We start from the raw sequence: 24647 nt of genomic DNA, 5'->3' as shown, positions 1-24647 counted from the left end.
TCGCTGGAGAGACCCATTACAATATCTCTCTGACCGCTCGCCATGACGCAGCGCTCCTACGGTCAATTGTGCGATCGATCGGGGCATCAAGAGGTTCTCGGTCGAATATTCCTCAACCAAGACTGTGTCCCGCTTTGTACGCCCGTTGGCACACTCCATACCGACAGGCGGATGGCCTCCCCTTCCAAGCACATTCTGAACTTCAATCGGGCTGTCTGTTCCAGCAACAGCCAGCGGCTGAAGCTATGCACTCTCTCCACCACGTCTCAAGCGCTACTTCTCAAGCGCTTGCAGCGAAAAAATTGGTGGGGACAACGCGGTCTAACAACTGCAAAAAGCGTTCTCTTCCCCTGGGCCTTTGATACCGCATGTCATGAGTTCCACCAGTCGCTTCCCTCCATAAGCACTTCCTTACACTCGCCATAACACTCAGTATGGCTCATACTTCCGCTGCTACCCCCACCACTCTTGCCACGCTCGCAAAGGGGAAGGGTAAACGAGCCGCTGGTCCGACCACCGGTCCTAGTTCAAAGGAAAAGGAAGAGCAACGCTCGGTAGGCACGTTAGTCGCGCATAAATGACCTCACTTGCCTCTAACCGAATGCTCTGCCTACTCAGGAGACGCCGCCCCTTCATGAGGACAGTACCCCCGAGCCAGTCGCACCGCCGCCGCGCCCTTGCGGTGTGCCGACGAAATCGAGACGCCGTGAGGTCTTTCATCATCGCTTCGGAAGACATCGCGACCATTGGTCGCCTTCGCGGGAAGTGCATCCGTTCGCTCGCCAACTTAGACGGAGACACATTCAGCGAGCTCAAACGTTACATCTCGCATCTGACAAAATTACGCCTCCACAAGCTGATGACCCACAAGCAGCGGGAAGCGTTATGGGAGCTTTTCGGCGACAACTTCTGGGCACTTTCCACGCTTATCGGTACAGGCGGCGATGCTGTTGTGAAGAAGGAGCGTCCCTGGGTATGTGCCAGCGATTCTGCGAGTGAGTCCGTCTCGGGTTGCAAATGCAGGACTCGTCAAGCAAGCGCAGAAATATCTGAAACTTGGCAGAAAGAAAGTTTCCTGACTTATGTGACCTCGGGAAAGGTTGAGCCCGAAGGGGAGGTATGGTACAAGTACACCGGCATCGTCTTCCCGTTGCTCGAACTGGCTTTCCTCGGTCACAAGCTGAATTCGGTCATAACGGATCGTTACCTCGGACACCCGCCGATGTTGGAATTGCTCTCGTGCCCAGTGATCCGTCAGTGGATCACATTGACATGGTCGTATATTCTCTCAAGACGCCCTTAAGAGTATCTTCACACATCGACCTGGCACCTGCCGATGAGATCCATGCGGAGTCTCCTCGTCCCAGGTCATCGCTTTGTGAATCTAGGAAGGTTCTACAATCCTGGGCTCATCTGTACCACGATGTGGTCATTACTGAGGGAACATCAGGGGCTCCGCACAGCGGACTTGCAGGCGGCTCGCAAGAAGGAAACAGCATTCACAGACTTGGAAATCAAGTGGATGCCAGACCCTCAGAACATCTCGAGAACTTGCGGAACCTTCGTATACTCCACGGTCGAGCACCCGGGCGTGTCCTTCCAGGACACGGTTGTCGAGGGATTTCGTTACCCTTCGTCCGAGGTCATCAACGAGGACGAGGATATTTTCGAGAACAGCGACAGATGGCATGCAGCGATGCGTTCAGTGCAATAGCGACATCGGCCTTCCGCCCACAGAGCGAGAACAGTTACCTCAGTACGCATATCGGAGCACCACGGTGTTCATGGCCAACATCTCAATCGCTCACGTTGTTACTTCATAGGAACGATCGTCGGACGAACTTGGTCCACCCAGGAAACGGCCGCGCAGGGACGATGGTCAAAGGCCCGACGTCGTGCAAGGGCTCAGCACTAATTCAACCAGTCCGACCATAGGCAACGATGGGCTTCCGACACCCCAGATGTCTTCACGTTCGTAATCCAGCGAGCAGCTGATACAATCAGGGAGCAAATAGCAGAATATAAGGGGGGGAAGCTTACGCACGACACGGACACAATCAAGGGGCAGGGCCCGTTGCAAAGCCTGGACACCTCAGACAGGCCGACCATACCGAGTGGGGAGGAGAGACATCAAGGAAGTCATGCTCCCGAGCCGATACAAGGATAACACTCCCCCGACTCGAGCTGTCCAAAAGTCAGGCTGTCCAACTCTTCCACTCTCGTCCCCATAACAGTCAACTTCACACCCCTCTTCTTCAACATCCACCACACCGACAAAATGCCCCCAACCTGTCCCGTGTGTCTAACCAACCCCGGTAACCACTGCGGTCGGTGCGGGCACCTCTACTGCCGCACGTGCATCGTCCAGGAGATGGTGACCTTTTTGCATAGGCAACCACGCTGTGCCATTTGTCGGTAGGTGTGGCGAAGGGGTAATCCAACTGATAAACGGGTATTGACTGTTTCTCTTAGGGACCGCTGGCCCATTTACTTCAACCCGGGACGCAGCAACCATAATTGTTGCATATGCGGCACTTGGATCTCGTGCCGCACTGTCAGCTCGTGTGGCACCCATCACATATGTAATGGGTGCTTCGTATCCCTCGTTCGAATGTTCTGACGACATTCGGCGAGGGGGGAGGGCCGGCAAGCCGATCTGAAGTGGACAGATGAAGACAAAGCGAATCACCCGAATCTATTTCAGCATGGAGAGCTGGGCCATCTCAAGATCACCGAGCCGGATCTTCAACTGATCAATCGGGATGCGGATTTCACACACGCATCTACCTGCAATTATTATGTATTCAGGCTTGCACGTATGCAAACTTATGATCCAGGATGGAGGGGGGGGGGGGGCTTTGGGTTAAAAACGCTGCGCTGAAGTTCCCGAAAACCCAATTGGAAGTCGATCGTTTCCCACCTCTACCTCCCACACCTACCGACATTCGGCAGCAGGAGGCCCGGATGAGCGGACGGAGGAAGGTTAATTCTGAGGATGCATTCCTTGGGGTTCACCTTCATCCTTTCGCTTCACTGTGTTTGGCCTGATGTTGATTCGGAGCGGGGTGGGTGACGAAACCCAAATCGATGCTGGTGAAAGATAATCTGTCTTCACACCCTCCGACCGCGTCCGCCAGCGCTCAAGCTGCGCTGGCTAAGACACTGCCCTCCTCCACGAGGCACAGCAAGCGGCAGAAGAACGCAGGCAATGGCAGGCGGCTGAACGTCGCGCCCGTATGCACGCGATCCGTGAGGAAACTCTCCGCCTGCTAGCCACGGCGGCTGAGGTTGTTCGGTAAAAATCTCCCCTGGCGCTCGTGTACTTCCGCACCATGGTACGGAACCTCGGCGGTCTTGTGGAGGACAAGGTCCTGACCATCCTGAACAAAGTACGGGAGGAGTGCAAGCGCACAAGGAGGATATCAAGCAAGATTCAGATGATTTCGCCACCCACACATCGAACGAGAAAAAGGAAATGATAAGAAAGATGGCGACGAGTGCCGCCAGGATGCTTGCGGCGATGGAATCCCTCCGGAACCAGACCAAGCGGGATTTCGACGTGCTGACAATGAATACTACCGAGCTGTTGGCACAAATCATCGAAAACAAGAAAGAGGTCCTCGCGGCGGTGGATCAGCTCCGGGCCTTTGCATCCTCCGACATCATGCAGACCTTCGCGAACATGACCAGCGCCATGCAGGAGCTTGGTGAACATGACCAGCGCCATACAGGAGCTTGGTGACAACCTGAAGGCCATGCGTACCGATCAGGAGGCGATGAAGAGGGACCTGACGATCATCATGGAGCGGAGGTCGTCGCGGAGGTCGTCGCGGAGGTCGAGGCAGAGGAGGCTTCCAGAACTTGCTATTCCAAGACAATGAAGCACTTGGAAGGTGCCCGATGTGCAAGTAGGTGGCTGTCGAAACATTGACGTCGAGGTCGCGGGGGTCGTGGGGGTCGTCCTTGTCGTTATCGTCTGGAACTCGTGAGTATCCTTCTGCTTTTGTTTCTTTTGCTCCGATTTGAAAGCGAAAGCAAGGCATCTCATTTTCCGTCTCCATCAACCTGTTTATCAGTTGCTCTACGGGAAATACGGCAGCAGCAGCGCCGAACGGAGCCCATTATCCCGCGGGCTCCATTCGGCCGTCTTGTCCGCGAACTTGACAACAATGTGAGCTTGACGGACCCGCACATGTGGCAGCCGGGGGCCCTCGAGGCCCTTCAGGTGGGAGCGGAAGATATGCTCATCTCGCTGTTAACGGACGCCTGGCTGCCCATGTTCCATGCGGCACGGCAGACGCTGAGGGTAACCGACATGCGTCTTGTACGCCAACTTCAGAGGGATCCGAGAAGCAACGCCTACGACGTCAGCGACCCGGCGTACGATGTGGGCCGCGACACCCCTCTCGCCCCGCCCCCGGCATCCAAGACGTACAAGTTCCGCTGCCAGCTTATCTCTTGCATTGTTCCCAAGGGAATCAAAATTGACGGCGGGACACGAGTCTTGTATGAGGAAATCAAGAGGATCACCTTGACCGACATGGACGTGCTGTCGCAGGTGTCCATGGACAAGCGTGACGATTGTTTCGGGATGGGCGGTATGCACTACGCCACGAAGGCCATCATCCGTCCATACAAGACCCCGAGGGTGCTCAAACGGAGCGCGTGCCCATCACTTTGTCCTTTACTGGGTCGACTTGGTCAACGGAAACCACTTCTTTTACGATTCCAACTGACATGCCTATGAGGCCACCAGACTGCAAGTTAAGGTGGAGGTGTTCCGGCAAGGCATCCCCTCTCGTGTAGCACATCTGCAGCAAATGTTGCCAAGTTTGCCACAACTTTCGCATCGTGCGCAACTCAAGCATAAGAGACTCTACTGGTCAACAGTACCTCTGAGTTGCTTCGGATTTGGATTCGGAGTGTGCTACGGATTACACGTCGCATACCGACGTCCGCCCTTCACCGCACTCATGCTGTTGAAGGAAATGTCATTGGGGTGCGTGGCGTACTTGACAAGCTATTATGAGCCATTCGAGCGAAGTGTGCTGCAGACGCGGTGAGCTTTTTTTTCCTGGCAGGTGTATCCGCAGTGGGGTTGACATGTAATCGGAGCGGAAGTGGAGGAGCTATTTTCTGCGACTCGTCGGTTCCATTGACCAGCTGCGTCGCGAACCTTTGATGTTGAGCGGCTGTCCCCTCCGAGCAAGTTCGGATGCGTCTGTTGCCGATCATCAAATGGGCAGTATGATTAGTGAGATGCATACGGTTGTTGTGAAGAGACTTAAGATTTTGGATGACGAGAACGCAAAGGTAAAGGAACATACGGAGAGACTTAAGATTTTGGAAGACGAGAACGCAAAGCTAAAGGAAGAGATAGCTGAACTGAAACGAACGGCGTGAACGACGGAAGGAAGTACGGACGATGCTGAGCCATGAGACGTTTATCAATAAGCCGTTGACGTCATACTTTTCTTCCTTACATGAAGCTCTGGCCCGCCACCGTGACCCGGAACGAGCTACAGTTGGCCAGATATGCCATCGGCCATGTCTTCATCACTTGCCAGCAACCAGCGCATTATGAGGTGTTGGATTCCTCCTGTCAGGAGCAGCAGCAACCACGTCCCCCACCTCCTCCATCAACAGCCTGCCCCAATAAAAACCCGAAAACTACCCGCGCCGCCAACATCGATGTCAAGGAAACCCCCACCGAACAGGGTTTTGCCAACGTCCAGTCGCAATAAAGCCCTAGCGACTGGACACCACACGCTCCTCTGGGCCTCCTAACCTCGCAGCTACTGCAACGGGAGAGGCCGCTTCCCTAGTTCCCGAATCCGTCAGCGAGCGCAAATGGTACGCACTCGACGAGTACCTTGCCGGAACGTTCGAACGTCACTCCTCCAACGGGGGCGGTATCAACACTAAAAACTATAGGAATACGCCCCATGCTTTCACTCATATGACGTATGAGTTCTCGGGCCAGGAGGATTTGGTCACGGATTTGCAGGGAGTCGGCGACATCTGGACCGATCCTGTCATCGTCAGAGCCAATCGTAATCACACACGATTCAGACCACTTCGCTCCGGTCTACATGGGCAGCGGGGCTGTCACAGCAGAAGACCTTGCTGAGACACGCCAGCGATACGATGAACTGCGTCACAGCATTCCCTCCCTCAAAACAAGCCTAGAGCAACAGGAATGCAAATCTGAACGGGAGCAGGTCCAGGAGCTCCGCGGTAGACTGGAAAAGGAGATCAAGTTGATGCACAAACACACCGCCGACTTCCTCGCCAAATCTGACGTAGTCATACTGTCGAAGTTTGACTTCCACGTCTGGGTCAAGCGAAAACCTAATCCATTGATCCCAATGAACAAGCGAATTCTGGTAGCACTGACGCATGCACAGTTTCGCAATGTGTTGGTTCACCGGATGACAATTTACGGTGGACGGATCCTGGCCAACTGGGAGGAGAACCGGATCCATGCCCTCAACAGCATTGCTCCAGACTCTTACGAGAATGTCAAAGTCTACGGGATGCCCGGTTATGAAGAGGACGGGCCCCCTGTGGAACCCCATGACACAGAAGTCTCAAAACTCGGATTCTACAACTGCAAACACAAGAAGAAGTGGATGCGCCGTCACAAGCAACACACAGGCCGTCACATCCTGCGCCGTACCGCTTCCTTGCCTGCGCTTCGGCACAACGGGCACACCCTCCTCGGGCCTCCATCCGATCAGCACTCGGACACGCCCTCAGCTCGTCCATGAGTATGGGAAATAGCGCTATCCTCACCGACGTAAACTCGTACGCGCGTTTCAAACAAAGCCGATGTGAGCTGCCGTCGGCCGGCATCTACGAGGGAAGAGCTGTCCAAGTACTTGATGACGTGTCCACACACTGCGACGCTACTACAACCTGGAGGATGAGGACCGTCCGGATGATGAGCAGTGGGGGCTTGTATCCGGGGGCAAATGACGGCGGCCTGGGGGAAAGTCTATAAAAGGCGGGGTGGTTCTCTCAGTTCCTCTTCTCCTCATCCGATCAGTACATACATCAATACATCATCTTACTTGACATCAACATGAGCAATAACGTCCACCACACCAACGACTCCGAGGCCGAGGCTGCCGCCCTCCAAGCCGAATTAGAGCAGGTCACCCAACGCATGGCGGAATTGCGAGAGCAGGCCGCCCGTGAGCAAGCTGAGGCAGAGGAAAGACGCCGGGTTAGGGCGGCTACAACCCGCGCTCTAAAGGAGCGCCTGGAGCAGGAGCGTCGGCGAATGGAGGAACTGCAGAGGTAAAGGGCATATGAGAATGCTACCGGGACGGCGGGCTTCTCCAATGCTTGGATGGAGAAGGCCTAGTTTCATCGGCACCCGATTGCCAGAAACTCGCCAAGCTTTTCTGGAAATTCATCAAAGACCGAGGCTTGATGGGACCGCTTCAAACACTGCAGGAGCGGTTGCTTAGCGCAGAGTCCATCGAGGATGCCTGTGATCTCATTGAATCGTACCTTGGTTTCCCGTTCGCGACCCTCCTCACTTCCGCTGCGATCGCTACACTCCCCGTTTCACATCCCCTCTCCACCGCACCAACCCTCACCATGGCTCGTCCCACCCCTTGTAAGCGTACTCGTTTTGAACGGGTCCTGTCCGACGAGGTGACCAGCGTAGAGTCAGAGTCGGAAGGCACGGAGTTTGTTCCGGAAACCTCCCCCGAACCGGTGTCACCAACTCGCCGGACCACCAGGTCGACGGCCCCCGTGACCTCGCCATCTGCCAGCAGGGAAAGCGAGCTTGGGGGGTCAACCTATACCCCCAGTGAGGATGACGAGGCCGAGGAGACGGAGGAGGAGGAGATCTCCGGCATGGAGACAGAGGAGGCCAGCTCGCATGGGGAGACGGAGAGCGGCGACATCACTCAAGGAGAGGAGGGGGCGTGGGGTGCTGACGATGCGCTGTTCCCGTCGTCTATACGGCAGGTCTGCCAATGGTCTGCGCTTTCTCCGATCACGCCCGACTTGTGGGGGAAAGCGTAGACCATCGGGAGCGATTGTCGAGGATCCTGGCGGTGCAGACGACTTTGCAATCCCGAGGAATGCCTAAGGACTTTGGAGAGCTATGGAATCTGACAACCAACGTACCGTGCTATGGTCTTTGCAACCCCACTGAAGTGCCGGGGGCTTTGCAACACCACTGAAGTGCTCTGGGCTTGCAACACCACTGGAGTGCTGTGGGCCCAGGCGACTTCTCCGCTGCGCTGCAGGCCTTCCAGAATAGGGTTGTCGAGGGGACAGTAAATGCAGCCGGTTGGTACGCCTGGTATAGCACCCGCCCGAACCCAAGCATTCGAAAACGAGTTAACCGACTACACGGGAATAGGCTTTGATCAGATGGAAAGGGACGAGCCTGCAACCGCACGTCGAGGACAGGGTTTACCACATATGGAGTGGATCATCACGACGCCGGCTACTCAGCTAGTCGATGAGGCACTAGCGGCTGGTATGGACGACGGTGGCGACGGAGACGACGGAAGCTGGAAAAGAGCACTGCCACATCGGGTTTTAGGAGCACGGGGAAACAGACGGGCTTTTATATCAATATCAGCAAGGCGATGAAGGATCCAGCCCGATCTCGATCTCAACTGCTCGCTGTCCTCCTGCATCACTTGCTACATGCATACCTCCTTATGGCAGAAAAGAAGATGTCGGTGAGCTAGCTCAAGTAGCCACCGCCGTCCCATATCCCCAATTGTGCTAGATACCGGCGAACAAGAACTCTCAGCTCTCGTTAAATGTGAGGATTTTGACATTACGAATCATAAGAACCATCCTGCTGTTCTTTTCACCACATCGACGACGCACGTATTCCGAATACGATCCCAATTCAGATTCCGAAGAAGAGCTCCAGTTCAAGGGCTGTGCCCGCTTGCACAGGACCATACTCAACCCAGTCATATTCCCGACCACTTTTACGGCTGACGTTCTCCAACAAAACAGGCCCCAATGTTTGGCGAGGGAAACGCCGCAAGTATAAAACAACAGACGTCTGACAGTCGCCCCAGAGAGCTAAGACCAACGTTCCCATACTCAACTCCAGTAACCCAGACAACCAGTCGATACGCGAAAGTATGGCGAACGGTGGCAAGAAAGAGCGGGGACGGCAAAGACGGCAAGAAGAAGCAGACAGCCCGCAAGACTCTGAAGCCGAGCTTTCCTCCAGCTGTACCACCGCCGGGACCCTCGAAACCAACTACGCGCTCGACGCGCGCATCCTCCGCTGCAGCCGCGAGTGACTTCCCGACCGTGTAAGAGAAGCATTGCGAGTGGCGACCGAGATTGCGACGCTGCGGTACCGGAAAGACAACCACAAAAACCTGGCAAAGCATCTGGCGACGACGCAAGAGAGGTTCTCGAGATCAAAGAAGAAGAAGGGGTCTTTCGAGGCGTTGATGGTTAAGGCGGACTACCTGGGTTGCAAGGCAGTGTCGGAGTCGAGGTATAAGAGCAAGAGTGTGTATCGAAGGAAAAGATGAAGGAAGCAAAGCGCCGCAGCGACGCGGCCGAGCGAAACGAGAGGGATAAATTGAAGAAACGACTCGCGTACTTAAAGAAGCACATGGAAGAGTCGTCCTCGGATGAAGAGAGTGACGGTGACGGAAACGGTGGGGATGCCGGTCCAGGTGCTCCGCCCCGTGGAGGCGGAGCCGGAGGAGGGGGAGCTCCCGAGATTCCTCACAACTTACGAGCACAATCCACGATCGAAGCCTCATTGGCTGACCGTTCCGATGATTTACTCTGATCGCCAAAGCTTGATACATCTGCAAGCACAGCAAGTCATGGTCACCGACATCTCGAACAGCCACTCTGCGTCATGCCATCTACGCGACAGCCAGGACCGTACACTGCCATGGTGTCCACGCCAAATCTGATGGAACGATTCTTCAGCGCCCATTGCGACATGGACGAAAAGCGGTACGGAGCCTGCTTGACCAATGAGCTAGCCAGATGGTCTGCTGAGACGCAGATCTACGTGAGCAACTTCAACGTCAAGCGCAATCTCTGCAGGAAACCCACCGAAGCAGATGGTCTCCCCGCGGACGCCCATCTCCGCACTAACGCTGAGGAGGACGCCCTTGGCTACCGCGAGGTGGCCGGAAATATCCTGGTGTACGGCCACGAAGAAGGAGAGCTAGTGCCCATTCTGGCCGTCTTTCAACAAGGATACGGGCTTTCCTCCGACCAGCGAAAGGATGACCCGCGTTCTCCGCAAATGGTACGCTATCGACATGGCACGACCAAAAGTCCATGGACCCCGCGCTCGCCGACGGGTAGAAGACTTTGCAAGAATTCGACCTCACCAACCAGTATACACCAGGATGGCGGAATCACATCGCTTACGTCTTCTTACGATCAGAGCAATCACCCCCCCCCCCACTCTCTTTCCGGGAGCGGGGGAGGGGGGGGGGGGGGGGCATGCTTCTTCTTCGGCCCGGTGAAGAGATTCTGCACCCGATCGCGGGATTAAGCGCTGTCTCGGTCTCGGTGCCTTATGCACTCATAAACGACAAGCATTGCCTTTATCTTACGTGGCTTTGCAGCCCCAAGATTGCGATCCTCTATGGACCCGGGTACATGATCTGGGCTCGCATCAAGGGTCGAAGAATATGAGGACGACAGTCCTGCGCGTGTTAAAGAGGAGGGTGATGATAAGGAGGAGGAATTCTACGACGGTGATGAGGAACAGCCCGCCGAGACCACCGCCTTGGTTCGGAGGGAACCTCGAGCCATTGCTCGCCGCGCTGAGGGAGCCTTGGCTATTAACCCTTTTAGCGTTTCCTCGAAAAAAGGGCGACGGCAGCTAACTGCCGAAGACTCCGAAATCGAGAGGAAGAGGCGCGAGAATGAAGCCCGTCTCGAGCGACTAGCTTGGACACTTCAAGCGGAATACCCCCGCATCTACCTCAAATCCATCAAAGAAGCGCTCAATGACTGCGGATACGACGTCAAGGACACGAGAGAAATCCTACAACAGTGGTCCGACTTTGCGGACGCAATAATTCACGTCTCGGCATTTAAACCCGAAACAGAAGGGTAAGCAGAACTTTGTGGTCAACAACTTCAAGTTTGTGGTGGAGTTGCTTAACATAGTTTCTATTCAGCACGGGCCATGCGCAAAGCAAGAGCATTGCTGCCCAGGAGAAACGCTACTCTGAACGCTACTCCACCTATTTGATCGATCACCCAGATTGCGGGATCGGGAGATTGGATGGGGTCGTGCTCATCGGACGACGAGCTCAAAAGTCTGATCAGCTCCGCCAAGAAAAGGGCTCTTACCGTGGAGCGCGAGCTACGATACTGTCCTCTCTGCCACAGCGCACAAACTCGATGTTGTCGGAGAAATTCCGATATGCAATGTGGCCGCCAAGCCCGAAATGCAGCAACAGATCGTCCGATTGGGGAAAACTTGTGGTGCGCCTGGGGCTGCTGCGACACCTGGCGGGCCAGCTAGTAGGTCACAGCGGACGCTCTTATTGGACCATCCACATCGGTACCGAGCTTCTCCTGAAGCGACATCGTTCTCAACTGCCGATGATCTATACCTGCTTTGATAGCAATGGATGGTCGACACGGTCAGAGCATCTCTCAGCCTTGAGCGAAAGGGGCCGAAGTCCCCCTGCACTCGCATAGCTCAGGCTGCACCCGCAACGATCACGAGGCCGGTAACGACGATCTTGACGGCTTCCTCGTCAGGGAAACGAGCGCTAGCTAAGAAGACGATGCAAGCACAACCAACCAATTTACGGCGATAACCAATATTCTACACTTGTGGATGTCGATATGAGCTCGATCAAGTTCTAGCAAGGATGAGAGCGCGGCCGTGTTGATGTCATCGTGCGAGGGAATCTTCCTTTCATCAAGGTCATCTTCAGTTGACGAGACGAACGGGACTTCACCTTTCAAGAAAGGTCATTATGAAAATCGTTGGCGAGTTCTTCGTCAAGATACCATTCTCGAGAGCGCTCCCATCCGTCCAGTATAACATCAGCGTTATCGAGAGAAACACTAAGCTGAACGAGCATGGATGGTTTGTGGATCGCGCAACAATGTTCATCATGGATGATGAGATTCCCAACGTCGATCCATCCGAGCCCTATTCATACGAGCCGTTCGTGGCCCAAGCAAACAACGGTCAGATCATCGATATTAACGCCATCGATAGATTGCAGATTGCCGAAAAAGTGCCTTGCCAATCGCCATGACAATGCGCTGCCCATATGCGATGCTATTGGTGATCAAGGCGAGAGTTCTTTCCACCATTGACGCAGCTATGCCCCAGGATGTCGCAACGACCTACCCGACAGCCCACACCTGGGCCGTGTTGGGCAAGAACATCGAAGACATCGCCGTGCTCTGCGCAAGCACGGAACAAGGGCTCGTCACCCAGTTTTTCTGCACATTCTTCAGCGATCCTGTCGAGGAAGAACCCGGTACACCGGCGGAAGTAACAGCTGCAACCACCCCGGCGAGATCTCCAGCAGAGTTATCAGGAAACGTTCGTTTGGTAAAGTTTGATGTGATGTCTGTGGATGGCTCGAAGCCGGGGAGAAGTTTCCTTACAATTGGTGGGCCAACGAGGAGTTGGATACGACGGCGGAATGGGACCTGCTCATGGCTGGCCTGCGCACCGCCACCACGAAGCGCAAGGGGAAAGGGAACCCTCCTCATTACCGTGGTGATGAGCGCGACCTTGCAGAGGGCCCTGGACACGTTGTGAAGATTATTTCCGCGACGGCTGTTCTTTTACGCAACCGTTGTTCGATTACGGGGCGATCCGCACAGGATATCGAGGCAGTACGACGACCACTGCCGTAATCTGACGAAGAAGAAGAACAAGGCGCTCTATAACGGGCGGGCACTTTCAAACGCTATCAAGGTACTTAAGTGTGAAGATTCGTACACGCGGAAAAGCAAGGTGGACGTGCCCGAGCTGCGATTAGAAGTCTTTATGTTCCTTTGGAAGCCTTCAACGATGATGGCAGGGTTCGCATCTGCTTGAGCTGAGATGATCAGCGCCACGCACTTGGAACGCTGGCACATTGCCCTCTTTGTGACGGTAATTTCCCACCTCAGAGACAAGCATTGCCTCACGTAGGCATTGCAGATTGTTCTCAATGTGCGATACGATCGAACACACGCGGAGTAGGGTGTCTGGCAGAAATCACATACCCACATTTGGAATCCGACAGTTGATTGCCACTTCGATGTGGAGGACAAGGGTTTCACCACTCAGTACACCTTTGGCGACTTCGGCGATGGGGGAGATTTTGAACGCATCGATGCAGGTGTTGTTCTGAAGCAGGAAGTGGGTACCTTAACCCTGTTCCGAGCCGATCTTCTTCATCATTCAGTGACCGACTACTCGAGGGGCAATCGTTATGTGCATTCAATGTACATGCAAAACAAAGTACGGGATTCTGTAAAGAGGAAAATCGGGGATGCCGAGTTGTAGATTCGATCAAATATCGCTCTCCCGAACCACAAGGAAAAATCTGGATTTCTACTCGCTATCTATTCTTGCATAGGGCCGCTTTCGAAGGGTTGGCGATGGGGTTGCTATGTGCACTACTGTACAGGAATGTATGCTTGCTGGAGGACGGTGGCGAAATGTCATGCCCTTGCCGTGGCTTACCTCATTCCGCCTTTTTCTCTCGGTTACAAACAACATGCGAGGAGGAGCGGATCCCGACGAGCCGGAAGACGACCACGATGATCAGGCAGATGCGCTTACTACGATGCAGGAAACCATTGTATCGGAGCTGGGACGGATATGCAAGACGCAGAAACTGCCACATTCTAGTTGCTAAAAGAGCTCGCAGCAATTGCAATCACAATCACGCAACTCTTTCCTGGCATTAATCCGTGCCTTGACATTTTTTGCGCCAATGCGGTGATATTCATGGACCAGAGCGGGAGACCAGAGCCGAAAAGTTAACTACGGATGTTCTCCCTGCGCCAAGGATAAGATGTTTGATGAGGACGGCCGGCCGCTGCGATGGAGAGGCGCCCACAGTAAAGCGTCGCTGGTGGCCTCGGCCGTCGCGACCCTAACGAGATTGCGGCAGCGGAAACGCTTCATCACAATAGCCCTGTGGGGGCCGGTGCCATTGTGCCGCGGTCGTTCATATGCCGGTATTTTAAAGCCGGCGGAGCTAACGTCTGGGTGAACGAGAAGAAGACAAGCGCGCCCAGGTGGTCAATGGACGCGACCGACATCCTGCATCAAGCTTGCCTCCACCCGAGCTCTTACGTCTGACGTGAATGTGGCCGCCGTCCCCGCTGGGAGGGAGACCATCCAGCCCAAGGATGTAAGTCCCGCATCAGGTGTTTGTGTTTGTTGCAGGCTTTTCCTCCTTTCCTTTTCGTTTTGTGTATTATGTGCCGCGATTTCCATTGATTTTGATGCAGCTGGAAATGTCAGGCTAAGTTCCCTCTTTTTTTCACGGCATACAATAAGATGCGATTGACGCGCTTACTGAGGGGCGACATGAATGCACAACAAAGGATGAGGTATCTGAGGGAGCAGGACGTTGAGGCACAAAGCGAGCGCGCCTAGGTGGTCAATTGATGCCACCGATCCTAGCGTCACATCGGAACCGTCCATATGTGTAATGTGTAATGTGAAGTGTAATGTGAAGCTTCAGACTGCCGAGTCACGCGATGGCGAGAAGAAGCTGAAATGGGGCTCCGGCGGGAATCGATTTCTTACGTCGGTGGGGGGGACGACCGTGAAAACGGGACGAATGCCTTGCCTCTCTCGCGACTCGCCTTCGACGGTCGCGGAGCAGTTACGGTGTGGCCGCAATTTTCGAACGGCTTCTATATGAGCGGAACATAAGGTCTCTATTATCTTCACACTTCCGTTTTCGTCGATAGAGCCGGGCTGTAAGAGTTTAGTTCCCTCTCAGCACCCCTGGCTCACCAATTTCATACCTTCTTCGCAACCTAATTCATAGTCATAGAACTTGCATTTTTATTGCCATGTAACTGAATGAATACATGCCAAGTATACCTCACAGAACTTCTAAAAGGATGTCGGCCAAGCGACGCACAAAAATAAGAGAACCTGGGGAACGCAGAGACGGGGACGCGACCAATACTAATGTAGTGTACTTTCAAAATTGGCTGGGAGTAGGGTATATAACGTCTTAGACAGGTTTGGGGCGGTTTTGCTGCTCTAGCAGTCAATGGGAATACGTGGGCCCTTGACCTGGGTGGGCGGTATGGGGACATGTATTTCGAGCTCATCGCTTGAATCGCCCGGTGACGATCGCAAGCAAGATCGATACGATGATCCACGGCTGTGATCGCCGGAGGATGGTGAGGATGAAGCGGAGGACGTTGGGGCGTTTTAAGAGGATTGCTTGGGCGGTTGTGCGGGTGGTCAGCGCTTTGTTCGTTGGGAGTGATGATGATTCGGTGTGTTGTTCTGTGGTTGGTCTGGTGGAGACAGTAGCGATGGTATCGGATTGCATGTGCGCCGCTTTGGCTGCTATTGCAGTCACGGGCGAGATGGGAACGGATGCCGTCATCATGCGCTTGCGTGGAGACACCGGTGTAGTTTGGCAGCTTTTCGCCTTGCTAGTGATTACGTTCATCCTGCCCTTGCGTGCAGACACCGGTGTAGTTTGGCTGCTCGCGTCGCTATCGCTACCAGCCTGATAAAATCCACCCTCAGCCTCAGTCATAACCTCCGAAACATCCCGTTGAACTTCAATCCCCTTCAACATCTTGTTAGCCTTCCGCATGCCCACGGGTATCGCGTTGATGGTGACCATATTGACAACGCTTTTCGGCAACCATCCGCCCAGATCCCCATCGACAACCTGCACGACGCGGCACATCCGGTCGCGGCCTGCGGCGTCCGGCTCGACGAGTTGACCGGCGATGTGGGCGATCATGCGGACGTCGGCGGAGTTGGCGTGGAAGGAGGGGTGTGTGTTAATGGATTTGGAGACGTTGAGGTAGCGGCGCGGTGAGAGTTGTTTGTTGAACGAGACTACGAGGGCGCAGCGGGATTTGGTGGGCCATGCTGCTTTCGTGCGGAAGTACTACGGATCGAAACGGGATGTGGATTAGTCTCGCTGATCCATGCGTATGTGAGAGAACATGCACGCAAATCAATCTCCAAACCTACCTGAACGGTCGTTCTGTCAGAAACCTTTTCCACCACCCCAGCCTCGTCACACAGCTCATCCCACACAGGGCGCCGCGTGACATCCGCCAACAGATCAATCGCCTCCTCAGGCGTAGCCTCCAAATGCATAATGTACCGGAACAAGAACTGGCTGCCAACCCGTCGATGAATCTCGATCGAGAACTTGCCCCAACTCTGCGCAAGAATGGTCTCCCATGACTCAGGTGATCGTTTAGTATCGGCCAGCGAGATGAATTCCGCTTCGAGCGCTGGGAGCTGGCATATGTATGGGTCGTGGATATCGGCGATGGCGCTGTCGGCTGAGGAAACGTCGCTGGGTGCGCGTGCCAATCGCTTCTCGAGGTTTCTGACTGGGACAGGTGTAGAGCAGTCCGAAAGCTCTTCGGCGGCGGAGTCCTCGCTGAGTTCAACGCTGCTTTCGACTTTTGATGTAGCTTCCTCTACGGCCTCATCTTCTACTACCACTTCCCCTTCTTCATAGACTGATATATTTTCCTCCACGTCTTCTTCCTGCGATTCCACAACGTCACACTCCTCCTCTAAAAGCTTGCTGTCGAATTTGCTTTGCAGTTCTACAACTTCAGGTTGTGTGCTGCACACCTCGTCAATCTGGGACAGACTCTCCACGAGCGTAGGCACACCGAGCAAGCGAAACACTATGAGCGTAAGCAGCAGCAGGCATGTTGTAGCAGCGAGGTCAGGCAGCTGGCCCTTTGTTTCGTAGTTGACCGCTGCGGGAATGCTCACCGCTACCCCGAATATGAGGATGTTCACTACGAGACCCATGTTGGACATAGTGAGAAAAAAGAACCGAAGCCGGCTGGCGAAAGCGTGGGGGTTTTATGGGTGTTCGTCCGATCAATCGAGAGCGGACTGCGGGATACAAGGATGAACGGTGGTCGGATACAGTAAGAGTGCTGCAGTTGTGCGAGGGGAGATGTCACAGAGGGCATGTGGTGTGGAAATGCATGTGGGTTGTGTGAGGGCGCAGATGGATGGCCTGTCTGTGTGCCACTCGGGAGCTGTTTGTTACGTGATGCCATGGGGTTTCGACAGCTTTCCTCCTTTTTCTCGCAACTCCGCTCCTCGGACATTTTCCACTATTCCAATGCGAGCCTATGACTGTCCTTCTCTAAACGTACTTCGTCGGTCCGGTCAGGCTCGGTATTGGTCATCCACCTACTCGTCTCGGATCCCTCCCCTTTTTACCAGACGCATTCGAGCGCTTGCATGTGAAGTCATTGCATTCGACCATGAAGACAACCGAGGTGGAGCTCATATTCTGTTGCGTTCACGAGGGTATATGTACAATGTACGACGGGGACCACTATATCCCACTAAGCCGCGAAAGATATTCGAAGATACGCCCGCTCCGAATGAAAGGCTAGCTGTAAATTTGTTATTGGGCTCACCATTCAGCAAACGCTTGCCCCGTAGTGGTTCCCAGGTAGCTTTCTCGACGAATGTGATTTGGCAAGATTATGGTTTGTTACGGTTTGATGCGTTGCTTGTGCTGGGCTTGTTCTTTTGCCTGAGTGATTTTTTGCTGAGCCTCGCCTACACTGCCTCTTGTAATACCCAACTTTTGCCTTCATAGAGGAGAACCCTCCGGCGCATAGCCGGGGTAGGGAGTACATAACACTCTCCTCACGTTTGGAAACATATCCACAGGGCTGGATATCTTCCGCAGTCGACCCTCCCATCAAACTGATTTCGATCACATTCGGGAAGATCGCTGGGATATCAGGGGAAGTACGCGCGATGTTCGCAAGGCATGACGGGGGTTTTTTTTGACTCGAGAAGCACAAGTACGGTCCGGACGCTTCGATTCTTGCCCACATGTTGTAGTGTCCGTCAACGATATGTCAATGAAGAGGGGCTCCATCCCAGGCATAAATACGATGCTGGTCTCCATATGCTGGTCTGACTTCAAGATATGAGGGACCTACCCGGCGGCTCCAATCGCGAACTACTTAGGCACGCAAGGTGGGTCCCTATAGCTACGGCTTGACTGGCGCCGGTGGACTCTGTCGTAGAAAAGACACTAGCGAAAGGTGTGGGATGACATCTGAGTACCCTTACAACGCTATGCGGTGCTGCTCCTGTTGTCTTCCAAATGCTCCCTTCTGCGACACCCAGCGAAAACACCCCATACCTGAGCTGCAGCGGGTTCAGAATTCGGGCGCGGCGGCGGCACGGCAGCGGCACGGCAGCGGCACGGCCTTGCTCGGTGAGAAAGATAGATACTTGCCGGCGACCATCAAGTACTACCTGGTGCACCACCAAAAGCCTGCCACAAGCGACATTACGTCCTCGCGGTGACGGCTCGGGCGCCAGGTTTATATGCCAAGGCTGCCCCTTCAAAAGCTCTTCGGTGGATGACATCTCCACAACTCTCTATGTACAACAAAACGGCTACCCAGTGCCCAGCTTGGATTGACGGGGGCGAGGCTTGATCCTCGTCGTGGAGAGGTCGGAGTTGGGTGGGTGGTGATGACGCGTGGTAATGTCAAATCCAATGTGAGGAGAGGTCTCTCGCTCGGGTGTGGAGGGACCATCAAATCAAAGTCAAACCAGATTAAAAAGATAGATACTTGCCGGCGACCATCAGATATCCTAGCCTATACCATGTACCAAAAGCGACATTGTCCTCGCGCCGTTATTAGTGAACGGCATCGCAGGCGAGATCCACCTCTCAGATGTAACACAAGCCACATGCTAGCGGGCGGGAGTTCCGCGGTTCGGTAATCGAACGCCAAGCTTCCAAATAGAAGAAGTGCGTCACTATGGCCACATCTGAGAACATTCCATTTCCCCATCGGCGCCGCATCGGCGGACAATTGCAAATGTGGAGAGACGCATCTGTCGGCTATTTATATAGCTGGCCCCACCTTCCAGACATCCCCCTGTCCACGCCCAAACGCTCACTGAATACATCACCACCACACAAGAACAAAACCTCACGCCAAAAATGGGCTTCTTCGAAAACCTCTTCAGCTCCAACGACGCGCAAGACGCACACGCCCAAGTCTACGGCTGCGGCCAGATTAAGGAACACCACAAGTCCTCCTTCACACACGAGGTCATCGCCGGCGCCGCCGGGTTCGAGGCCATGAAGGCGTACGAGAAGCACGTCGCTCAGAATGGTGCCCCGCCCTCCCATGAGAAGATGAAGGAGCTGCTTGCGGGGTTTGCGGCTGCGGAGGTGGATAAGCAGTTTGAGACAAAGGGGATTGACTGGCTTGACAGGTAGGAAGCGAAAAGCCGTATTCCTTCCGAGAGCGAGCACATTATTGATTTGTTCCGCACATTTTCAATTCCGCGTTCTATAGGGACAAGGCCAAGAAACACGCCATCGCGCAAGCTCACAAGCTCGCCGACGAGCAATACGGTTCTGGGAACTTCCAGCCCACTGGGTACTTCCAGCAGCAAAACCAAGATGTGTACGCTTGAACCTCCAAAAGCGGAAAACTGTTACTTACGGCGTATATATCATAGTCTGCACCCAATTTATGAATCATTCCAAGTACAACATAGTTTTGCACGTTACGTATCTGAAAATATACTGTACATAGTTCATCGAATGCTGATGCCAGAATGTCTTTCCGCCCGGTTTCTCGTCGGTGGATAGATGGAACGTTTGTAGGATTGTACATGCTTGAAGCAACCGGATCCGATGAGTCTTTGCAGGCGCAGCTCGGCTACCGTCTGCATGAGCGCCACTGGCGTCGCGGACTGGGAAGTGAGGGAGCTCGGGAACTTCTGCGCTACGCTTTTGTCGACCTCGGCCTGGACCGCGTCACCGCTCAGACGATGGCTGTCAATGCTGCATCGCGCGCCACCATGCAGTCCATTGGCATGCGACTCGTACGTACCTTCCATCAGTCGTGGGACGATCCACTTCCCGGAACCGAATACGGCTAGGTGGAGTATGCTATTATCCGCGCCGAATGGATCAGTCGACAATCTCCTGCGTCCCATACTGAACTGTAAAAGAGAGTATTGAAGAGTCCTTCCGTAGGACGCGGCGCGTGCCTGATGGTGTAGCTGACCCAAATGTGATATAACTAGAGCTCGTGCCCGCTGCGACGCCGCGTGCAAAGAAGACCGCCGGTTGAGATCAAAGGGCAGGGAGGCCGTTGGCAGACGGTTTGTGATCTACTTATTCCTGGCGGCGGACACTTTGGGAATGCCGGGAAATGAACGTCGAGCAGTGAAATTCAGCCGGTGGCTTTTGTCCGCGAATGGCTGAACCTTGCTGCATCTGTGCTGCATTCATCCTGTCTCTCTGGCAGTGCTTGCACCCAGTTTGCATCAGCTCCGCATCCCGCAGTCTTCGTGTCCAAGAGAGTTCTTTATGATCCCAAGTTGCGTTGCTGCCCTCTCGGACTCAACTGATATGTGACTTCCAAGCCTGCGGATTCATCGGCAAGTCTGCGCAGCCCCCGCATTCTTTTGCGACCACTGCTCAACTCAGGTCTCTCAACCCAGGTCCATCCCAATTGAAAGCCCTGATGCGTTGCTTGATTGATAGTGAAAGGTGCTCGTCGCTCATCCTACTTCCTTGTCTTGAGGCAAGCTTTATCCCTCGCTGGCGATGTGTTCTGGTGTTTGTCTCGCTTCCGACGTCGATAAGTGCGTTGTCTGAGTGTGCCTGGGACGGTTGGAACAAGCCTCGCCAGCCCCGCGTCGCCTTTCTTATTGCGTTCCCATCGATTCATCTCTCAGAAGACTCTTCCGAAAGGCACCCATTTCAAAGCAAACGCACTTGCATATAAGGACACCACCCAAATAAGCACCACTCAGCCCGCAGCTTACAGCAACTCGCATACATACATACATATCAACCATGGCCGTCAAAGTTGGAATCAACGGTTTCGGACGTATCGGGCGTCTGGTCTTCCGCGCGTCTCTGAAATCGGAGGGCGTCGAGGTGAGAGATCGAGATCTTCGAGTCGTACAGGCCATCTAGAGACGATTCAGAAACCAAACCCGCAATATCTCCTGTCCAGGTCGTCTCCATCAATGACCCCTTCATCGATGTGGAATACATGGTGAGTAGCTACTATTATGTCGAAGCCTGTGTATGTCACATTCCGATGGCCTAACCTGCCATCGTGCCGTTCCCCCCAGGTCTACCTCCTTAAGTACGACTCCACCCACGGCCGCTTCAAGGGCACCGCCGAAGTCAAGGACGGCAAGCTCGTCGTGAACGGCAAGCCCGTCTTCGTGCACGCCGCCAAGAACCCCGAAGAGATCCCTTGGGGCAAAGATGGCGCCGAGTACGTTGTCGAGTCTACTGGCGTCTTCACCACCAAGGAGAAGGCTGGTTTGCACCTCAAGGGAGGGGCCAAGAAGGTCATTATCTCGGCGCCTTCCGCTGATGCTCCTATGTTCGTCATGGGTAAGATCGTGTTACTGCACATTATGCGAGTTCGAACCCCTTCATCTGACTAGTACACCCATCACAGGCGTGAACGAAGGCAAATACGACCCCTCCATCCAAGTCCTCTCCAACGCCTCCTGCACCACCAACTGCCTCGCGCCCCTCGCCAAAATCATCAACGAAAACTTCGGCATCAAAGAAGGCCTCATGTCCACCATCCACTCTGTCACCGCCACCCAAAAAACCGTCGACGGGCCCTCGGGCAAGGACTGGCGTGCAGGCCGTGGAGCCTCCCAGAACATCATCCCGGCCTCGACCGGCGCCGCCAAGGCCGTCGGAAAGGTCATCCCGGAGCTGAACGGCAAGCTCACCGGCATGTCGTTCCGTGTCTCCACGGCCGATGTCTCGGTGGTCGACTTGACCGTCAGCTTGGAGAAGCCGGCTACGTACCAGCAGATCGTGGATGCGGTGAAGAAGGCGGCGGATGGCCCGCTCAAGGGGATCATGGGATACACTGAGGACGAGGTTGTGTCCTCGGACTTCATTGGCGACACCCACTCCAGCATCTTTGATATCAAGGCTGGTATTGCCTTGAACGACACCTTTGTCAAGCTGGTCTCGTGGTACGACAACGGTGAGTACCTGAGATTTTCTGGATCTCCACTTTCTCTCCCGCGTCGGAAAGTATATATCTCTCCTCATCTCCATCGTCTCCCTCTCTCCCCCAATCTAGAATTCGGATACTCCATGCGCGTTGTCGACCTCATCAAGTACATCGCCGCCAAGGACAAGTCCGCCTAAACGCGCACCCCGCATTCTCAAACACCATCTTGGGCGGAGAACAGAAGAGGGTTCTGCACATCACGTTTTTCTGGAGCTTGAAATATATCCCTGCATGTTAAAACCTTTCTGAAAATATATCTTTGGAACACATCCGTCAACGCTGAAGGCATATCCCTCCATTCTTCGTTTATGTACATGCGAGGGAGGAGGTGCTTGTGTTACACCCGTACGCTGTGCCCGTCGGGGACCCAGCGCCTCACCCAATCTCATCCCCCCACCCCTCCAACTCCTTCAAAACAAAACGAGAAAAAACCATAAACAAGCCGCCCAATGTCAGACTTCATCGTGCCCCCAACCGCCCACATACCTCGATATCCACACTCTCCATCGCCACCCTACTCGCACCCGCGCTCCCCGGCCCGTCAGTCCCAGTTCCCCGCCCCACAGACGTGGTCGACGCCATGGACAGTAGCGGGACGGTGGGCGGGGGGAGGTGGGGTGTCATGTCAGCGAAGTAGTCTTCTTCTTCTTCTGGTTGTTGCTCTTCCAGTGTTGTTGTTGTTGTAGGTGGTGGGGCTGCTGATGTGGTGGTAGGGCCGACGGATGAAGTGGATGGTTCTGATTGGTGGGTTGTGCAGAGGTTGATGGCGTAGCGGGTACCGCAGCGTTGGATGCGGATTCTGTGGCGGGCGGTGTAGAAGGCGGGGTCGCGTCGTCTTTTCTCTTGCCGAGTTTCATGCCCCGGCCTTGGGGTGGTGGTGGTGTTGGGGCCGCGATGACGGTGCTGTCATCCACGGATGGGGTTGTTGGCGCCTCTGTTGGGGCCGGGGCAAAGGACTCCACTTTGGATGTGGTGTCGACAGGCTGCTCGCCAGTTTGCTGCACGGCGTCGGGGCCATCTTCCTCATCACTCCCCCAGTCTTCGTCCCACCCATCTTCGCCGTGGGCCGGTGCCGGTGCCGTATGTCCACCATTGACGTTGTTACCATGTCCATCAGCGACCGTTTCCGGTGCCGTCTGCTCCGTTTTGGGTGGAACCTCAGGCGCCGCCGCTCCTTTTGCCGGTGGTGGCGGTGGTGGCGGTGATGGAAGCCCGTCCTCCTCGTTAGCCGACCGTGGAGCTGAAGACGGCGACTCAGGTCCCCTCTCCTCAGCCTTCTCCTCCCGATCCCTGTCAACCCCATCCGTGACCGCCCCCGGCACAGGCAGAGGCCACTCCGGCCTAGTCCTCCGAACCGGACTCCCCACAGCCGCACTCACGCGTCTCACAGGGTGTACTCGCCCCGCTTCCCTTCCACTACCCTCCCTCCTCGGCCCGGTCCTCGCAAACACACCCCCACCCCTCTCCAACCTGTTTTTATACACCTTCCGTAATCGATTCACAACGGAGCTTTCGTCGCGTTTGCGCGCGATCGTCGGGGCGCGGTCGAGGAAGGTTGAGATGAGGGTTATGAGGTGGGAGACGGTGGGGGCGAGGGTGCGGCGGACGTCGCTGTTAAAACACAACATGTGTGAGCAGAAACGGGGTCAATTCGATTGACATGAAAGGTGCGGTCACACAACACAACGAAAACGCCAAACGAAGCCACAAAACCCATACCGATTTTCGTCCTTGATGAACGGCACACCCAACTCCACCGCCCTATACATCCACAAAACCATCTTCGACTCAACCACATCACCCCCATCACCCTCCTCGTTCGTCCCACCAACGACATCGCCCAACAGCCGCCGTGTGTAAAACTCAATCTTGAGTTTCGCAGGGAGGGCTTTGAGGACCAAATGGAAGGATTTGGTGAGGGAGGCTGTGGCCGTGCGGATGTCTTGCGTTGCCTGCCCGCGTCCAATCAATATCCGTTAGCTCCACTATATCGCAACGCAGAGCACGCAGAATGAATCACATGACACGATAGTACCTTTCCGAGCGCCTCCACCTCACAAAACCGTTTCCAAAGCCCCACAACGGCGTCCAGCGGCATCCACGCCCTTCCCATCCCATCCTCAGCCAACTCCGCCACGAGATGTTCACTCACGCACACGCTCAGTAGATGCGGAATCAAATATGTCTCCACCAAATACTGCGGGGTGTATCGCTCGCCCTCCCCTTCACCTCTCTGATGTGTGTCTTTCGGCGGTGGTTGCGGGGAAGGGTCGAGGGGGAGGGGCGGGAGGGTTGTGGATGTGGGTGTCCGGGAGAGGCGGGGTGGGGTGATGGTGGATGCGTCTGGGAGTGGGGAAGCGGTCTCGATGCGGATG

The 24647-nt window shown here is 54.8% G+C and overlaps 9 protein-coding genes across 9 annotated transcripts; 7 read left to right on the top strand and 2 right to left on the bottom strand.

The window, feature by feature from the left end:
- Positions 1 to 477: 477 nt before the first annotated feature.
- Positions 478 to 1714, top strand: EV422DRAFT_596418 (uncharacterized protein; the record flags this gene model as incomplete). Its single annotated transcript, XM_053073605.1, has 4 exons — positions 478 to 554; positions 619 to 973; positions 1100 to 1253; positions 1389 to 1714. Coding segments are annotated over 4 exons (912 nt in total), but the record flags the coding sequence as incomplete, so codon positions are not given.
- Positions 1715 to 4072: 2358 nt separating this feature from the next.
- Positions 4073 to 4339, top strand: EV422DRAFT_486060 (beta centromeric histone H3; the record flags this gene model as incomplete). The annotated part of the gene is made up of 1 exon (XM_053067384.1): positions 4073 to 4339. A coding segment is annotated over one exon (267 nt), but the record flags the coding sequence as incomplete, so codon positions are not given.
- A 1303-nt stretch (positions 4340 to 5642) lies between these two features.
- Positions 5643 to 7104, top strand: EV422DRAFT_69299 (uncharacterized protein). Its single transcript, XM_053074312.1, has 2 exons — positions 5643 to 5853; positions 5935 to 7104. Exon 2 carries the CDS (start codon positions 5967 to 5969, stop codon positions 6768 to 6770), a length of 804 nt encoding a protein of 267 aa, XP_052925123.1. The 5' UTR covers positions 5643 to 5853; positions 5935 to 5966; the 3' UTR covers positions 6771 to 7104.
- On the top strand, positions 7085 to 9299 carry EV422DRAFT_567830 (uncharacterized protein; the record flags this gene model as incomplete). The annotated part of the gene is made up of 6 exons (XM_053072581.1): positions 7085 to 7196; positions 7259 to 7302; positions 7393 to 7986; positions 8271 to 8313; positions 8387 to 8506; positions 9112 to 9299. 6 exons carry the CDS (start codon positions 7085 to 7087, stop codon positions 9297 to 9299), a joined length of 1101 nt encoding a protein of 366 aa, XP_052925122.1.
- Positions 9300 to 9877: 578 nt separating this feature from the next.
- On the top strand, positions 9878 to 12879 carry EV422DRAFT_506649 (uncharacterized protein; the record flags this gene model as incomplete). The annotated part of the gene is made up of 10 exons (XM_053068580.1): positions 9878 to 10279; positions 10309 to 10334; positions 10605 to 10634; positions 10660 to 10771; positions 10865 to 11097; positions 11166 to 11514; positions 11619 to 11726; positions 11973 to 12245; positions 12305 to 12494; positions 12605 to 12879. The coding sequence occupies 10 exons, from the start codon at positions 9878 to 9880 to the stop codon at positions 12877 to 12879; spliced, it is 1998 nt and encodes a 665-aa protein (XP_052925121.1).
- A 2139-nt stretch (positions 12880 to 15018) lies between these two features.
- On the bottom strand, positions 15019 to 17213 carry EV422DRAFT_530768 (uncharacterized protein). The gene is made up of 2 exons (XM_053070423.1): positions 16202 to 17213; positions 15019 to 16115 (listed from the first exon to the last, which is right to left on the bottom strand). Exons 1-2 carry the CDS (start codon positions 17015 to 17017, stop codon positions 15309 to 15311), a joined length of 1623 nt encoding a protein of 540 aa, XP_052925120.1. The 5' UTR covers positions 17018 to 17213; the 3' UTR covers positions 15019 to 15308.
- Positions 17214 to 19019: 1806 nt separating this feature from the next.
- EV422DRAFT_68723 (uncharacterized protein) lies at positions 19020 to 19737 on the top strand. Its single transcript, XM_053074306.1, has 2 exons — positions 19020 to 19471; positions 19555 to 19737. The coding sequence occupies exons 1-2, from the start codon at positions 19194 to 19196 to the stop codon at positions 19673 to 19675; spliced, it is 399 nt and encodes a 132-aa protein (XP_052925119.1). The 5' UTR covers positions 19020 to 19193; the 3' UTR covers positions 19676 to 19737.
- Positions 19738 to 21033: 1296 nt separating this feature from the next.
- On the top strand, positions 21034 to 22658 carry EV422DRAFT_68862 (uncharacterized protein). Its single transcript, XM_053074308.1, has 5 exons — positions 21034 to 21155; positions 21235 to 21276; positions 21356 to 21626; positions 21694 to 22242; positions 22342 to 22658. Exons 1-5 carry the CDS (start codon positions 21072 to 21074, stop codon positions 22407 to 22409), a joined length of 1014 nt encoding a protein of 337 aa, XP_052925118.1. The 5' UTR covers positions 21034 to 21071; the 3' UTR covers positions 22410 to 22658.
- On the bottom strand, positions 22639 to 24306 carry EV422DRAFT_68956 (uncharacterized protein). Its single transcript, XM_053074309.1, has one exon. The coding sequence runs from the start codon at positions 23898 to 23900 to the stop codon at positions 22893 to 22895; it is 1008 nt and encodes a 335-aa protein (XP_052925117.1). The 5' UTR covers positions 23901 to 24306; the 3' UTR covers positions 22639 to 22892.
- Between the last annotated feature and the right edge of the window lie 341 nt (positions 24307 to 24647).

Source organism: Fimicolochytrium jonesii, assembly GCF_025526975.1.
Source record: "Fimicolochytrium jonesii strain JEL569 chromosome Unknown EV422scaffold_13, whole genome shotgun sequence".
Classification (NCBI taxonomy): Eukaryota; Fungi; Chytridiomycota; class Chytridiomycetes; order Spizellomycetales; family Powellomycetaceae; genus Fimicolochytrium; species Fimicolochytrium jonesii.
This window is presented reverse-complemented; position numbering and strand designations above follow the sequence as displayed.

Bases quoted from the DNA above. Each gene is read 5' to 3' on its own strand.
- EV422DRAFT_69299 (XM_053074312.1), top strand. From the start codon at position 5,967: ATGAGTTCTCGGGCCAGGAGGATTTGGTCACGGATTTGCAGGGAGTCG.
- EV422DRAFT_68723 (XM_053074306.1), top strand. From the start codon at position 19,194: ATGGGCTTCTTCGAAAACCTCTTCAGCTCCAACGACGCGCAAGACGCA. The intron at 19,472-19,554 runs GTAGGAAGCGAA...CGCGTTCTATAG, and splicing joins GGGATTGACTGGCTTGACAG to GGACAAGGCCAAGAAACACG.
- EV422DRAFT_68862 (XM_053074308.1), top strand. From the start codon at position 21,072: ATGGCCGTCAAAGTTGGAATCAACGGTTTCGGACGTATCGGGCGTCTG. The intron at 21,627-21,693 runs GTAAGATCGTGT...CACCCATCACAG, and splicing joins TGCTCCTATGTTCGTCATGG to GCGTGAACGAAGGCAAATAC. The intron at 22,243-22,341 runs GTGAGTACCTGA...CCCCCAATCTAG, and splicing joins GGTCTCGTGGTACGACAACG to AATTCGGATACTCCATGCGC.
- EV422DRAFT_530768 (XM_053070423.1), bottom strand. From the start codon at position 17,017: ATGTCCAACATGGGTCTCGTAGTGAACATCCTCATATTCGGGGTAGCG. The intron at 16,116-16,201 runs GTAGGTTTGGAG...TTCGATCCGTAG, and splicing joins CTGACAGAACGACCGTTCAG to TACTTCCGCACGAAAGCAGC.
- EV422DRAFT_68956 (XM_053074309.1), bottom strand. From the start codon at position 23,900: ATGTTGTGTTTTAACAGCGACGTCCGCCGCACCCTCGCCCCCACCGTC.